The sequence below is a fragment of the Coffea arabica genome, chromosome 2c (assembly GCF_036785885.1).
Source record: "Coffea arabica cultivar ET-39 chromosome 2c, Coffea Arabica ET-39 HiFi, whole genome shotgun sequence".
Taxonomy (NCBI): Eukaryota; Viridiplantae; Streptophyta; class Magnoliopsida; order Gentianales; family Rubiaceae; genus Coffea; species Coffea arabica.
In genome coordinates this window covers 2,776,768-2,793,424 of record NC_092312.1, presented here as the reverse complement: position 1 = coordinate 2,793,424, position 16,657 = coordinate 2,776,768, and the positions used below count along the sequence as shown (strand labels likewise).

At 37.4% G+C, this 16,657-nt stretch overlaps 3 protein-coding genes across 13 annotated transcripts; all 3 read left to right on the top strand.

The window, feature by feature from the left end:
* The first annotated feature begins 451 nt into the window (after window positions 1-451).
* LOC113725078 (uncharacterized) lies at window positions 452-3,603 on the top strand. 5 transcript variants are annotated; one of them, XM_027248063.2, is made up of 7 exons: window positions 455-1,090; window positions 1,802-1,917; window positions 2,005-2,093; window positions 2,238-2,312; window positions 2,719-2,826; window positions 2,897-2,995; window positions 3,106-3,603. In XM_027248063.2, exons 1-7 carry the CDS (start codon window positions 684-686, stop codon window positions 3,364-3,366), a joined length of 1,155 nt encoding a protein of 384 aa, XP_027103864.1. In that variant the 5' UTR covers window positions 455-683; the 3' UTR covers window positions 3,367-3,603. The 5 variants fall into 5 exon arrangements, with proteins under 5 accessions (XP_027103862.1, XP_027103863.1, XP_027103865.1 ...); XM_027248061.2 differs by having other exon boundaries at window positions 452-1,090; window positions 2,005-2,312; XM_027248064.1 differs by lacking the exon at window positions 2,719-2,826 and having other exon boundaries at window positions 454-1,090.
* Window positions 3,604-4,695: 1,092 nt separating this feature from the next.
* Window positions 4,696-5,622, top strand: LOC140036063 (uncharacterized). The gene has a single exon (XM_072077344.1). It carries the CDS (start codon window positions 4,696-4,698, stop codon window positions 5,620-5,622), a length of 927 nt encoding a protein of 308 aa, XP_071933445.1.
* Window positions 5,623-11,367: 5,745 nt separating this feature from the next.
* LOC113725077 (serine/arginine-rich splicing factor RS31-like) lies at window positions 11,368-16,143 on the top strand. 7 transcript variants are annotated; one of them, XM_027248059.2, is made up of 7 exons: window positions 11,368-11,581; window positions 12,560-12,701; window positions 14,097-14,398; window positions 14,559-14,671; window positions 14,760-14,989; window positions 15,119-15,685; window positions 15,786-16,143. In XM_027248059.2, exons 4-7 carry the CDS (start codon window positions 14,576-14,578, stop codon window positions 15,820-15,822), a joined length of 930 nt encoding a protein of 309 aa, XP_027103860.2. In that variant the 5' UTR covers window positions 11,368-11,581; window positions 12,560-12,701; window positions 14,097-14,398; window positions 14,559-14,575; the 3' UTR covers window positions 15,823-16,143. The 7 variants fall into 7 exon arrangements, with proteins under 7 accessions (XP_027103860.2, XP_027103857.2, XP_027103858.2 ...); XM_027248060.2 differs by having other exon boundaries at window positions 11,497-11,854; XM_072073431.1 differs by having other exon boundaries at window positions 11,499-11,821.
* The last annotated feature ends 514 nt before the right edge of the window (window positions 16,144-16,657 follow it).

Genomic DNA, 16,657 nt, shown 5'->3' with positions numbered 1-16,657 from the left:
CAAAACCAACGCTACCAGCGTACCGTTGTACCCCACGGCCGGGTTCTGAAAATGAGCCGCAGCAACTACCATACCTACCTAATTATGCGAATCATGATTGGCCCAAAAAAAAAAAAAAGTAAGAGTTTTGAATACCCATTACATATTATGGTATTAAGTCCATTTAAGCTTTACAACGACGTTTGTTTTGATGAACTCATCTAAATATAAGACGGAGAATAATGGGTTGAATGGTAAGTAAAGAGGAATTGTGAGCAGAAAATTTTTTATTCAAAATTTTTTACTTGTCAAAAAGATAATATATAATTTAAATTGGATATAACACCAAAAGGTAAAAGATACAACCGGCTGAAAGGTGAGTGGAATGAACACATGAGTAGAATAAACCGAGCGGTTGGCAATAAATCTTTGGAAATGATAGAATCCTGACAAATTACTCCAGCAAACACGTTACATCAGCTTACCAAAGCCACAAACTCTCTAGGAAAAGCTTCTTGTTCCAATACGTACCACAGGTTGTTGGATGGATCGATCCTGCGCCCTTGACGTACCTGGCATTTTCGAAAGAGCACCTTTCGTTGTTAGGAGTTAGGACTAGGGCCGTACACGGAGTTCTCTGGCCGGTGTAGTCTTTGAACTGAAGCTAGAGCTCTTGTACTGCATCATCCAACGTCTCGTTGAGCATGAAAATCATGGCAAATCCATTTCCAACCTTCATCACGGCGGCTAAACACCACTACTCTGACGGCCTTAGACTCGAAAACAAATGCATCAATACGCATGTTACAAAAGTGTCCGTCAAACCTCCACCCCCCGAATTCGATTTCAGAACCGAAATCTTGAGTGGATCCCAAACCGCAATTGCTGAAACGCATCCGGAGTTACTTGACTTGGCCAACAATGGAAGCTTGGTTCTCGTCACCAAGAACCAGTACGGTCCAGTGCCAAGCTGGAGAACAGAGTTCGCTGAACCAGAGGCCATATGGCTATTTGGAACCACCCATATTTCAAAGGAGTCTGCCGATGATGTTGGAAGGGTCATTCGTGCTGTAAAGCCTGATAATGTCGTTGTCGAACTTTGCAGAAGCAGGCAAGTCTTTGCACATCATGGTCGTACAAATCCAACGCTGCTATTTGTACATTAATATTATTTCCAATCTGTTTGACTTTACGTATATGTGAATTTGGTTACATAGAAGTAGATAAGGAGGGCTTTAGTCTTTGATTGACTTGCACAAGTTGATTTAACGAATTTGGAGTGGAATAGATTAAGTTGTCAATTTAGTGTGTCGCGTAATAGGGCGGAGTAATTTCTAAGATTGCATCAGGTATTAATGCCTCTATTTCCAACATTGCCTGATGGCAATTTTGAGTATTCATCGAGCATCAAGGAATTCTAAGAGGCTTTTTGCAAATCCCTTTTAGATCAGATTGACTGATGTGGAAAGAATTCGTTTCCTTTCTGGTCTTTCCTGAGATTGCACGGAGTTCACTTAGTTTGAAGTAAACTTGTTAAATTGGTATAATATACCAACGTCCACAATCTTGGTGGAAAAACGGCAATGTCAAAATGATGTATAAGACGAGGAATTAAAACTACAGCAAGTGCTTTGTCATGAGGCACAGCAATATTTCAATGCTTGAAGTACAAAGAAGAAATGACACCGGAAATTGGTAGTGAAGAGATGCTTTTTGTTTTCTTTTTCCCCTGCTGGTGCTGCATTAGTGGAATTGACGTAAATCATGCTTCTATGTCGTCAATCCACTACTTAACTTCACATCCTGCAGGGTCCACTTTCAGAGCTGGGATTATGTACACTTGTAGCGATGGGAAGCTAAAGAAGCAGTTAAGGTCGAGCATGTTTTCTTTAAGTGGGACTGGATTCTTTGGTGCAGTTGGTCGCAGCCTAGGCTTGGGTATGTTCATGGACTTGGCTCCGTATTCGCAACTCTTTATTCAAGTCTGTGTCCATAGCCGATTTGATTCTGCTCTCCATTGCACAGGTGGTCAAACTGCTTTAGCATTGCGCCTACTGTTGGCAGCATTCTCTTCCAAGCTATCTTCAGAAATTAATCGACCTTTTGGAGATGAAGTACTCTCTCTACTTATCAAGAGTATAAACAAATGCGTATTAAAAATATATCAAGTCATCAATTTTTGCTTCTCTTCTTCATCCTTTTTTATTCTATTCGTTTCCCCATATGATGAGAACTTGGATGGATGGCTTGATTTGCAGTTCCGTGCTGCCCGAAAGGCTGCTGAAGAAATTGGTGCTCAGATGGTACTAGGAGATCGCCCAATTGAAATTACTGTATGTACCTTGGCTCACTTCTTAAGAACCACTACTGCATCCCTTTGGAATTGTTATAGCCACTTCTTTATTTATTAATGGTAACTTTTTTGACTTTTCGACCCGGTCTGTTGGACAAAAATAGGTAACCTGGCTTCCGCTGCATTTACTCACTTAGAAGTTAGAACCATTCCCTTGTTATCGAGCTGTTATTAAAATGAAATACAGGATTATTTTTCGTACTTTTCTTTGAGTAAAAAGTCGAGGGGTGTGCTAATAAGAAACTTAGGAATGCCAATGAAGTACTTGATCACATCTGGTGCTGCCTTTCTTTCCTGTTTCCCCACTAGCCATTGTTTAGATGGTTGAAGTACTTGATCATGGAGTTCAAAAGAAGACGGTAGTGATGGTTATTGCTGAATTTCAGCTTGAACGGGCATGGAATTCTCTGATATGGAAGGAAAAACTGAGTCTGTTGACCTCCGTTATTGGTGGATTAACATCATTGTCGGACCTATCCATGAAGACATTAAAGGTTTCCTCGGTCTCCCCGGTATTTGTTTAGCCTTTATCCTTTTCTAATTCTGCACATCTTTGTACACCAGGAATCAAGCGCTCGGGAAGAAAACTGTTTCCAGCTCTATGAGCAGTTGAGCTTTTCATATCCATCGCTCCTGCAGCCCCTCATACATGAACGCGACACGGTAAGTGGCTCCTACCTTAAAATGGATCCATAGAAAGCGAAGTACACTGGGGAAATCTTTCTGGTCTTTTTTCCTTGATGTGGTTTTCTTTTGCACAATTGTGGTTTCAGTATCTAGCATGGTCTCTGAAGAGGAGCAAAGCTGTGAATAATAGTAAGCAAGTGGTGGGAGTAATAGGAAAGGGGCACATGAATGGAGTCATATACTCGCTGATATCGGATCAGGGGAACTTGCGGTTCCGGGATCTTGCAGGACAAAGAGCTTCAGGAGATGGCTCCACTTGGCTTGTTCGTGCTCTTAGAAGCTTGATCAGGGACACTGCACTTGGCATGCTACTCTGGTTGCTCTACGAGAAGATTAAGACTGGGTGATCAGTAGTAATGCATACGTTCAGAATTTAATTTACTACCAGGAGACGATATATCTGAGCTAAAACCTTCCCGCATTATCTGGAACACGCAACAACAGGCACAAACAATTGTGTTCCATTCCTTTTTCTTACTAATCCGAATTGTGCTGCTGCCCTGATATTCATAATTTTCAGTCACGCAACTATTTGATCGCGGATCAAGAATTGCCCAGAAACGGATTCCTAGTTTCTTTGGTTACCTTTTATTGTTTTTGGCTCCCCGGGTACATTTTAACGTTTGTGAATGAGATAGATGCTAGAACCGTCTCTTAAATTTGCCGTTTGTCCTTGAAAGAAAAATAATAATAAGAAGAAAAGAATGCAAAAGGACTCAATTATATTTTCCCTTCAAATGGGTGTAGCGATAATCGACACGTTTTCGACTAGCTGGTTTTTTTCTTCTTTTTTTTTTCTTTTCAAACAATGTAGTTAAAATAAGTACATTTATCATTCTGTTCTTTTATTAAAAAAAAAGGAAAAGATTTTTAAACCTTTTTTTAAAATATAAAAACAGAGTATGTATTCTTATTTATTTCGGTATATGTTAAACGAGACCAAAAAGACGAAATGGGCAGAAAATTGTGTATATCAATGGAAAAATAACAATGTGGAAAACAAGACAATAATTCCATAAATTTGTTATGGAATAATGATAAGATGTGGATGTTCATTGGTATTCTCAAGAAGGATTACAAGATGAAGATGTCCGTTTGTATTCTCAAGATGATAGACACATGTATTCTCCCTAGATTCATTGGTACATTGGATGAACTCATTTATGGATGTACTTGATGTACTAAATTCATGTATTTGTTTTTAATAGGGTTCATGTACCTTTGGTCTTAGATCACCTATATATATAGGGGTGTATCCTACTTCATTGGTAACCTTGTAATCTTGAAACCTAGAAGTACTTTGATCAATGAATAGAATAATACTATAGTTCTTCTCTCTCTCTTTCCGCTTCTCACTCTACTATTCCAATCCCTACGTTAGTAGTTTATTTTATTTGTTTCACAACACGTTATCAGCACGAGTCTTTATCTTGAGCTAAGGAAGAGCACGAGTCTCTATTTTGAGTGAAGGAAAGGCGCGAAGCAAAAGTGAAGCACAAGACGTGTCAAGATTCTACCCAAACAACTTTTGACTACTTATCAAGGTAAAATTCTTTCCTACGAATCTATTGCATATTCTTATGGCTAATCTCACAAAACAAGAGTTCGTACCTCTTGATATTTCTGAAAAAAATTATTTATCGTGGGTATTGGATGTTGAAATTCATCTTGAAGTAATGGGTTTTGGTAATACTATTGTTGATGAGAATGATACCTCAAACCAAGACCGTGCTAAGGCCATGATTTTCCTTCGTCATCATTTAGATGAAGGACTAAAAGTAGAGTATCTTGCTGTCAAAGATCCTCTTGTTCTTTGGCGAGATTTGAAAGAAAGATTCGACCACCTGAAGTTGGTCGTTCTTCCAAAGGCCCGATATGATTGGCTCCACTTACGACTACAAGATTTCAAATCTGTCAACGAATATAATTCAGCCATGTTCAGAATTACTTCTCAATTATCATTGTGTGGCGAAAAAGTCACTGATGAAAATATGTTAGAGAAAACATTCTCTACTTTTCATGTCTCTAATATGCTCCTGCCGCAGCAATATAGAGAGAAAGGATTTAAGAAGTATTCTGAACTTATTGCATGTCTTCTGTTGGCAAAACAAAATAATGAATTATTGCTGAAAAATCATGAGTCCCGACCAACTGGTGCAAGTCCATTCCCTGAAGCGAATGGGACTCAATTCCACAATTCTGGTCGAGGTCGTGGACGTGACCGTAGAGGTGGCCGTGGAAGAGGCCGGGGACGTGCCTGTAGCCGTGGACGTGATCGTAGTAGATTTGTGCCTCGTGAAAATTATCACCATGACAAGCAACAAAATATTTCTCAAGAGAGAGAAAATGACTACGATCCGAAAGAAGGAAAAAAGAAAGTTTATGAAGAAAAATGCTTCCGATGTGGTATGGAAGGTCACTGGTCCCGTACCTGTCGTACGGCTAAGTATCTTGTTGATCTCTATCAAGCATCATTGAAAAAGAAGGACAAAGTTGTCGAGACAAATTTTATCGACCAAAAGGATGCTTATGATGATGATGATGCTGACATGACACACCTGGATATTGCCGATTTCTTTGAGCATCCTGAAGATGCAAAATGATCATATATTTAATATTTATCTAGATGTTTGATATATTGTTAATCTTGCAGGATTGTCTATTACTTTGGTATGTTGTTTGATATGTTGTTAGTTTTATCTATTTACTTTGCATATGTCTATTATTTTGGTATGGTATGTTGTTAGTTTTATCTATTTACTTTACATATGTCTATTCTCGTATCTTTTATCAATATTTAGTTTCATTTATTTTCTTCCTGAAGAAGAAATGGATGTCAAATGTTTGAGATCAAATAATGGTGATGATAACATATGTCTCGTTTAATAGTGCTTATACGCACACTATATTGACAAATAAAAGATATTTTTCTTCTTTGGAGATAGGAGAGACAAATGTTAATACCATCATTGGTAGTGCAAAATTAATTGAGAGCTCCGGAAGAGCCACTCCATTTCTCCCTGAAGAAATTAAAATTGTCATAAATAATGCACTACTCTCTCCCAAGTTATAAAGAATTTTATCCGAGATACTGAATGAGATAATAATAAAAATCAACTGAGATAAAGGTTGATTATATCATATTAATCATTCGAGGGTGAAATGGTTATCGATATAGTTATCTTCATTCTCATTTGCTTTATAATCATCACCTGCAGTAAACCAGAAGTTTACTGATCCCAATGAATATATGAGAGTATTTGTATGTCGACAAGTATTTATACATATCCCCTTTATATTATACATGGCTCCAAAAGAAATTGATGTCGGATATGCATCACCTTTTACGATTAAATACTATTGATGAGTGATCTATCCCGACATTAGGGGGAGGAAAAGATCAACCGAAAGGAAAAGGAAATCATCTAAAAATTAGATCAACCGAAAGGAAAAGGAAATCATCTAAAAATTAGATTTTCTAGATCCTCATATAAAATAATGTGAACTAGAAGTTCAAGAAATTCTTTATTTGAAGAAAGTTATATTTATCGACTCCAGAAGAGTTATCAAATCAACTATTCCTGCAGGAAATACTCTTGTTAAAATTGACGTCCCTGAAGGACATGTACAAGTGCTACAAATAAAGGCCGGTCTACCTATATAAGGTATAAATTGATTTCAAATATTTTCGGAGATTAAATAAATGTCATGACAAAATTTAACCTCCTGAAGAGGTCACTCCTGAAGAGCCAACTCCCGAAGATCCAACTCCTGAAGAGAATGAAATTATAAAAAAGTTAATTGGAGTCTAATGAAATGTAGCACTTGATATTATAGAAGTTGATGATAATCATGAATCTAGATCGGTTGATGAATGTCGGCATAGAAGTGATTGACCAAAATGGAAAGATGCGATACAATCTGAATTAAATTCACTGGCTAAAAGGAATGTTTTTGGACATGTAGTCCAAACACCTGAAGGTGTAAAGCTAGTTGGATATATATGGATTTTTGTAAGGAAAAGGAATGAAATACTGAGATATAAAGCAAGACTTATAACCCAAGGCTTTTTACAAAGGTCTGGATTTGATTATGATGAAACGTATTCACCTGTAGTGGATACGATCACATTTAGATATTTTGTGAGTATTGCAGTGCATGAAAAACTTGATATGCGTCTGATGGACGTTGTCACTGCTTGTTTGTATGGGAATCTTGAAAATAATATTTACATGAGAATTCATGAAGGATTCAACATGCCTGAAGCATGTAAATCAAATCCTAGAGATGTATATTTTATTAGAATACAAAAGTCTTTGTATGGGTTCAAGCAATCTGGACGTATGTGGTATAACCGCTTCAATGAATGCTTAACAAAAGAAGGTTATATCAATGACCCAATATGTTCATGTGTTTTTATCAAGAAAAATGGATCAAAATTTTGTGATTATTGCGATATATGTTAATGATCTCAATTTGATTGGAACTCCTGAAGAGATCCAAAAGGCTGTCGAATATTTGAAGAGAGAATTTGAGATCAAAGATTTTGAAAAAACAAAATTCTGTCTTGGTTTACAAATTGAGCATTTAGAAGGTGGAATTTTTGTTCACCAAACTGCTTATATCCAGAAGGTATTAAAGCGATTCCGTATGGATAAAGCACATACATTAAGTACCCCAATGGTCGTCAGATCATTGGATCCTTATAAGGATCCCTTTAGACCACAAGAGGAATATGAAGAGATACTTGGTCCTGAAGTACCATATCTCAGTGCAATTGGTGCGCTTATGTATCTTGCTAATTGTACAAGGTCAGATATATCATTTGCTGTGAATTTATTAGCAAGATTTAGTTCCTCGCCTACAAAACAACATTGGAATGGTATTAAACACATTTTTCGCTATCTCCAAGAAACAATTGATCTTGGTTTGTTTTATTCAAATAAATCTAAGCCTGAGTTGCTTGGATATGCTGATGCTGGGTATTTGTCTGATCCACATAAAGCACGATCTCAGACTGGCTATCTCTTTACTTGTGGCGGAACAGCCATTTCTTGGCGTTCTACAAAACAATTCTTAACTGCCACTTCATCAAATCATGCTGAAATAATAGCAATTCATGAAGCCAGTCGAGAATGCATTTGGCTAAGATCAATGATCCACTACATCTAGAAGAGTTGTGGGTTATCCTCCGAGAAGAAAATTCCTCCAACTATTTTATATGAAGATAATGCAGCTTGTATAGCTCAATTAAAGGGAGGATATATTAAGGGAGATAGAATGAAACACATTTCACCGAAATTCTTCTTTACTCATGATTTGCAGAAGAATGGTGAGATTGATGTGCTACAAATTCGATCGGATAATAATTTGGCAGATTTGTTTATCAAGGCTTTGCCGACTGCTACATTTGAGAAATTGGTGAAGAATATTGGTATGCATCGGCTAAAGGATCTCATATAATGTTTGCTTCAGGGGGAGAATTTATTACACAAGAATAGTGTACTCTTTTTTCTTCACTAGGGTTTTTTTCCCACTGAGTTTTTCTCTAGTAAGGTTTTAACGAGGCATATTCCTTGTGTCATGGACATCCAAGAGGGAGTGTTATGGAATAATGATAAGATGTGGATGTCCATTGGTATTCTCAAGAAGGATTACAAGATGAAGATGTCCGTTTGTATTCTCAAGATGATAGACACATGTATTCTCCCTAGATTCATTGGTACATTGGATGAATTCATTTATGGATGTACTTGATGTACTAAATTCATGTATTTGTTTTTAATAGGGTTCATGTACCTTTGGTCTTGGATCACCTATATATATAGGGGTGTATCCTACTTCATTGATAACCTTGTAATCTTGAAACCTGGAAGTACTTTGATCAATGAATAGAATAATACTATAGTTCTTCTCTCTCTTTCCGCTTCTCACTCTACTATTCCAATCCCTACGTTAGTAGTTTATTTTATTTGTTTCACAACAAAATTGACATTGTAAAACAATGGAATGGGATGTGCCGCAATTTGGTAGCGTATTTGTTTTGGGTACAAATTTTGGCGGTTACAATCCTGTCATCCCAATGAAAGAAAACAAAGGGAAAAACACGAGCGCTGCCAAATGAACTTAAGGACCTGTTTGCAAAAGAGTTTTTTGCCAAGTTTTTTTTTTCAATTTTTTAAATAATTTTAACTATAATAACCTCAAAAATATTCTCAAATATTTTAAAATATACACTTCAAAATACTAAAAAAATATTAAAAAAATTACCTTCCTTTTTCTTTTCTTCCACCTCTACCTCAATGCGCCACCATCTCCACCGCTGGCTAGCACCGATCAACATTTATGCTGGCACCAACAATTCTTCTATTTTTTTTTCTTTCCTCTCCTCTCTCTCCTCCCTTTCTCCTTCTTCCTCTCACACTCTTCCTCTCCTTCTCCCCTTTCCTCCCGTCCTCTCCTTCCCTTCCTCCCACTCCTCCATAGGGGTGGCAATTCGAGTCCAAATCAGATTGATGGGTCGAGTCTGACTCGGCCCGTCAACCCGTGACGGGTCAGGTATACTGACCCAAATCCGAAAATTTCAGGTTGACGGGTTGGCGGATCTATCCGAAATGACTCGAAACTTAATTTTAATTTATTAATTTATCACTGTAATTTCTAATAAAATTAATTTCTCACAAAACTAATTACATAATCAAGTAATAAAAATTTAAATAAATAATTCCAAACCAAATCTAAATAAATTAAATATCGTAAAAGTGTTTTATCCCAAACAAAATATAAAATAAATTAAAACAGTATAAAAATAAAAAATAATATAATATATTATTTGTCCAAATATAATAATTTCAACTTCACACAAATTAAATAAATTCATTTAGGATTAAGTAATTAATGCCTTTGAAAAAAAAGAATAACTTAGTTTAGTTAAATAAAATTATTTTTAATTCGTAAACGGATCATATCGGGTTATATCAGGTCACCACGGGTTGACCCGAAATTGACATGTTTTCTTTTCGGACTCATCGGGTTCAACCCGATTCTGACCCGAATTCTCGAAACCTCAACCCAAACCCATTAATTTCGTGTTAGATTCGTGTCGTGTTTTCAGGTCGTGTCGAAAATTGCCACCCCTACTCATCCACTGGAGAAGGGGAGAATAGGAGAGGGAGGAATGAGAGAGAAAAAAGAAAAAAAGCACCATTAGTGCCCGTCGTCGATGGAGATGTCAATAATGACAGTCGACTAGTGGGGAGGGAAGGAGGGAGAAAAGAGCAATTGAGAAGGGAGAAGAAAAGGAGAGGAAATAAAGGGAAAAAAGAAAAGAAAGGAAACAAGGGAAAGATGAAAAAAAAAATTTCCAAAGAAAAGTTTTTACATATTTCAAAAAGTTTTCTGCAAATAGTGTGTGACAATAAAGTTTTAAACAAACAATAAAAAAACTTGTTTGCCAAACGAAAGTTTGCATTATTTCTCTCCAAGTTTCAACTCCCAAACTAAGCCTTAGGAACTGTTTGTTTTGAACGTGTAGGAAATAAACTCATCAGTGTTTGCCTTTGTTTTCCTTTCACCCTCAGCGGCCCAATGGCCAAAAAAACGTTTTCTTCTCTCCTCTTCTTTCCTTCCGTCCCAACTGCAGCGATTTCCTTTCCTTTATGTTCCTTCTCTTCAATTGAAACTACGTCTTTAGGCTTCATTTGGGAGTTGAGAATTTGGACAAAAAAGAAATGGAAAGAAGATAAAGTTTAGGCCCCATTTGAACAGTTATTTTCCGCTGAAAAACTGCGTCAATTTCCATGATCACATTTTCATATTATCTTTTTTCCTTACATACATCAAATCGTTACAATATTTTTTCTACAAAAAATCCAAGAAAATGCAATCCAAACAAGGCCTTAGTTTTCTTTTGTTTGTTAATTTTTAGTAATAAAAAAAAAGAAAAAAATGGAGGATTCAGAAGGATGAATAATAACCAAAACTTAGATGAAAATGAAAGGAAACTTTGAGAAAACTTTTCAATTTTTTAAAATGTTTATTTTGTCCTTAAAAAGATTTTGAACAAATATTTAATAACTTCTATATCCAAAATCATTCTATTAATTTTTAAAATTCCTAAACAATATAACAATTTCTTTTCTTCTTCCGTAACTTAAGGTTGTGTTTGTATTGCATTTTTCTAGATTTTTTTTGTAGAAAAATCATTACAGCAATTTGATATATGTGAGATAAAAAGGTGATTGGGAAATATGTTCATAAAAAACGTAGCAATTTTTCTTTGGAAAATGGCTATCCAAACAAGGCCTAAGTTTTTCCTTCTTTTCTTTTCTATCATAAACTCCGAAACTAAGCCAGAAGAGAGCGAGAAACAGGTGGCTGCCTCCTTTAATTTTGTTGAGGTCAACGACGTCGTATGCTCAACTAGTAGCATAACCTACACCGCTATATATTGAGGGGCAAAATCACGAGATCCAGTCACCGTCGGACTCACGATGAAGATATTTGTTGTAGCCGTGGTAGGAAGCTTGTAGGCGGCAGCTGGGCACCATTTCTGCTATTCAAGTAAACTTTGTATTCGTTTCCATCCTTTTCCTTTTAATTTCTATAACCTGCTTTGTTTCATCAGATCTGTTTGCTAGCTGGATAAATCGGGTCAAATTTCATGGGAAAAGTTTGCGGCGCTGAGTAGTACTATTTTTATGTCTGATATCTGGTTTTTTCCCCTGTTCTTCAACGTTGCTCAACGGAGGAAGCAAGCATGATCTTTCGATTCTTCAAAACTTGAGAGTTTCCTTTTTTACTGTAATTCACAGATACAATCGCTCTTTAATAGGGGTAATCGCAGGTTTCTCTTATCGATTAGTAATATTTGAGGACGGTTTCTTTGTGCTAGTAATGGATTCCGGATGAGATGAGCATGGATTTAACACGATATTGTTTTACTTATTCCCTTTCTTAATTTTACGGTACCATGTCGGGATATTTTGTATTTGGAGTCATAAAATTCGTCTAAATTTTCTGTTTTCCACTTAATCACTTAGCAGGAGGATGTTGTGCTGTTCGAGTCGTGTATAATGTAGAAAAATATGCATTTTTCTTTTCTTTTTTTCTTGCATGCCGTCGTGGAGTTCAGTTCAATTTGATATGTGTTTGTGTGGTTTATAATTCTGTAGACTAGCATCTGTTTCTGTGACTTGGCTTCATTTTACTCGATCACTGAGTAACACAGATATATGATGGCGGATATAATGTATCAGCATTTAGATGATTGATTAGTTTTCTTTGATATTGGTCGATGAGGGTTATAAAAGGTGTTTACGATCGGAAATACTTTGGAGATTAGAGGTGGAAAAGATTTTTGGTATTTGTTTGCGACGTATGATTTCTGTGAAAGTGGAGGCGTCTTTGTCTACGATAAAAATTCATTTACTTTGGTAGTGCATCTAATGTTAAAATATTGGATGGCCAATTGCTTGCTGACGTTCTGGGTTTTTTCTTTTGCAATCAGTTTTATTAATTGTTTTCCTGTTACTGGTGCAGGGACTTGGAAGTCTTCTTGATTGTGTTTTAAGTGCAATGAGGTCGATTTTCTGTGGGAACTTTGAGTATGATGCTCGCCAATCTGACCTGGAGAGGCTGTTTCAAAGATATGGGAGGGTTGATCGGGTGGACATGAAGTCTGGTAAGTTTTGCTGGGATGTTTTTACTTACTATTGTTATGTTCTCAAAATCATAATATTGTGGCTGCAAATGGGAATATGAGGACTTCTTTGTTATTTGGTTCATCTGCCTGACCTGTTCCTCATTGTATTTGAGTTTGAGTGGCTTTGCTTTGCTTTTTTTTTTTTTTTTTTTTTTTTAAATATGATATGATGAGAAAGCTAGTGCTCTGGGCTTCGAGCATGTGTTGTCATAAAAATTTAAAGGATGATAGGGAGAGATATATATGCAAAAGTTATCAAATTTTATCAAACCTATTTAATGACTTTCTAAGGTAACTGTTTCTTGAGAGCATGTATATACCTGACTCCTAAGGAATTTTTCCCTTCATTTTAACAAGATAATCCTGAACTTTTCGAGTCTTCCTTTGATTTTGATCTTTTAGTATGTGCAACAAGAATTCCTTTTAGAGGTGTTTTTTGTGTATCAGTAACTATGGTATGTCTTTTAAGATATTCGATGCGTGTTCTTTATAAAATAAATTAATATTTAACCTGGTATAATTAGTCAGTTTGAAGGTTTCTTATGTATAGAGGTTACAATACTGACTCGAGAGAAGTAGAATGGAAGTAAATATTTTGCTGGTTTATAAGTATAGTCTCGCTTGATGCAATGGGGGGTCTGCAAAAGTACTTGCATCAATCCTGTACTACATTCCTGTGTCGAAGTTAAGTGTCCGTAGCCCCAGAAAAGAGATCAGGCAGCAATCCTTGAGCCAGAGTATGCTCAATTGGTGAAGAGGACACTTCTATGTTTGTGGAAAACAGAAAGTGACTGATGCAGGGTGTGGTTTATGGAAATGTGCTACTTAATCTATTTTATGCCTTTAATGGCTGATTCTGAAATGACTTCGAAGGTGAAAAACTGGCAGTATCAATCTATTATGTATCACTGTTGTCCATTCTGGTCATGGCTCCTATGGTTTTTAGCCGGTAATTTTATGATTGCTAGGGCTGGATGAAATTTAAATGACAATTTTTTGTTGGTCATTTTTGGTTAAGGTTATTGAGGCCAGCTAAACTGATGCATTCGACTTGGGTTAGGTATTTCATGTTTGCTTTTCTTATTGATTCTTGAGTTATTGGAAAGTTTTGGGAAAATAATCTGCTGGTCAACTATTCATTAGTCATTGCATCTTTACTCAATCCACACAAACTGTGAGAAGTATTTCAATGAGGCTGCTGCAACTACAAGTGCTAGGTTTCGGTCAAAGCTTTATGGAGCCAGAGCATTCATTGTGCAATTCAAGATGCTCAGTCTTTCCCTGTTGAGTATTTGTGGGGTATCGATGCATTTACGAAAAGCAAGAGTATGTCTTTTAAAGCCCCCATACTCAACTGATTCTTTGACGACGCAGGATTTCGGTGCAATGCCCATACAATCCTGGTTGATGGATGGATTCTTCTGCATTCCCTTTTCTTCTTGTTTTCAAGAAGAGCCCTCTGATCCACCATGGCATCGCCATCACTTCTTTTCCTGAGTCATTATTGCCTTCCATCCCTCATGACTTTTGCCCAGCCTTCATCTTCAGACATTACAATTAGTCAACCTCGAAGCTGAGGCAGCAGAATAAAATGGAGAAGATACTCTTTACATTTTCCATGACACATCCATCGTTAAAGTGGTTGTTCCTTGACATCACTTAGTTCATCATTCAAGGTCTGTTACTGATTTTGCTGGTCATTAGTTTCTAGAATCACAGTTTGGTATAATAGAGTAACATCTTTGAAGGCGTGCACATTTCCTGGGTGAAGATATCTTCTTTGTATAGCTAATAGTAGCACATGTGGCACTTGCTTATTTTGTTTATCGTTTGCAGGATTTGCTTTTGTTTACATGGTTGATGAGAGAGATGCAGAGGATGCAATCCGTGGACTTGATCGTATTGAATTTGGAAGGAAGGGTCGGAGGCTTCGTGTTGAGTGGACAAAGGTAATGCACCATCTTTGATATTCATCTATTTTTTCTTGAAATATTCTCTACTGATGTTTTGATACACACTGACCATTTGGTGCTCCAGCAAGAACGTAGCAGGAAGCCTGAGAGTTCCAAGGCCTCTTCTGGTTTAAGACCTTCAAAGACTCTATTTGTCATTAATTTTGATCCATACCATACAAGAACAAGGGATTTGGAGAGGCACTTTGATCCCTATGGTAAAATACTGAATGTTAGGATCAGGCGGAATTTTGCATTTGTTCAGTATGAATCACAAGAGGATGCGACTAAAGCATTGGATGCTACAAATTTGAGGTCTGTTTCATTATGCGAGCTTCAATGCTTAGTTACAACATTCTTTTACTTGTCAGGTCATGCATATTCTTTTACTTGTCAGAAGATGCATATTTTCTCGGTAAAATGAATGCATATGTATTCTTGCAGCAAACTTTTGGATCGAGTTATAACAGTGGAGTATGCAGTGAAGGACGATGATGATCGGAGAAGCGGCTATAGTCCTGATAGAAGTCATGGTAGGTCTCCCAAAAGAAGCCATGATGGGGGCCGATCTCCTAGCCCATATGGAAGAGAGAGAGCGAGCCCTGATTATGGCCGTGGTCATGGCCGAAGCCCATATCGAAGAGAACGTGTGAGTCCTAATTATGGTCAAGGACCTTGCCCAGTTCGTAGTGGAAGGGAAAGGAACTCTGAGCATGGAAGTGGCCGTCAGCCAAGTCCTAGAAAGGAGAGGAACTCCGATCACAGCCATGGACATAGCCCAAGCCCCCGAAGAGAGAGGCTAAGTTCTGAGAATGGCCATAATAATAGCCCAAGGGAGCGAAGACGTCCTAAGAAAGAGCATGATATAAGCCCAAATCCTCAAAGAGAGAAAAGGGAGAGGATGAGCCCTGATGATTATCGGAATGGCAGAAGCCCTAGTTCAAATCCTGAACTTACAGATAGCCCTGGCAATGGCGGAGCTGAGAGCCCTTTGCCTCAACGTCAGAGGAGGTTTGATCTGCCTATACAGTATATTTGTTTACACCTTTATCTTCGTTGCCCTTCATTTTAATATTAGCAAGTTCTTGAGATCTTCTTTATTGTCATGCAGCCGTACCCCGCCAGCACGAGAGAGATCTCAATCTTAAATCTGGTTTGTCATGGCAAGAGGTTGGTCTTGCATCTAATGGTATCCCTTTAATGGGGTTGATACGCAAACAAAACTACTTGTAACGCATATGGTCTTGATTCTGTTTGTTTTCTGGAGTTATTCTCTGATTGTTGGTCTTGAAGCGCACTTATACTGCTCGTGGAATCTGTTAGCTCTCACAATGCAATAGTTACACCGTGGTAGATACTCTCAGTTGTGTAGATGCCATTTCGGTGGATATCTCCTGTAGTTCGTAGGCCATATTGTGCGAGGATGTTGCTTGAAAGGTGTTCGGTAAAATTCCAAATTGTTTATGGAATTGCGTGCGCATGTCCACAAAGCCGGAAAACTAAAAGGAGAAAGGGAACAGAGAGAAATTATAATGGTTACTTTTTCAAACTTTGATTTTGGTACCTTATCATACCTGGGTCAAGTGTGTTGGATGGAATCCCAAGTGCCGATCAACGCATGGCAATCAATCTGGTTATATTTTCGCCTCCAGTCGTCAATCTTACGTTATTCTGGGGTGGCATTTGTGCGTGCATCCTTTTTGTCACTTAGCAAGCAAGATTTTCTCTCTCTGGCAACTCAAAACATTTCTTATATTGTCACGGCCGTAAAGAAAAATGTGGTGGATTACGCAGCATGTTTGTATTAGAAAATTAAAGAGGCCCGTGGATGAATGAATCATGGCGTCGGTTCTGCTTATAGGTTGTCCGATAATGGAAGAGTCAGTCCTTACATTGCTAGCTAGCATATTATTCGGTAGCCCCTTGAAGTAGCTTCCTCACCGTTCCAAAATGAACCTTTGTAATGCAACATTTGAAATTATT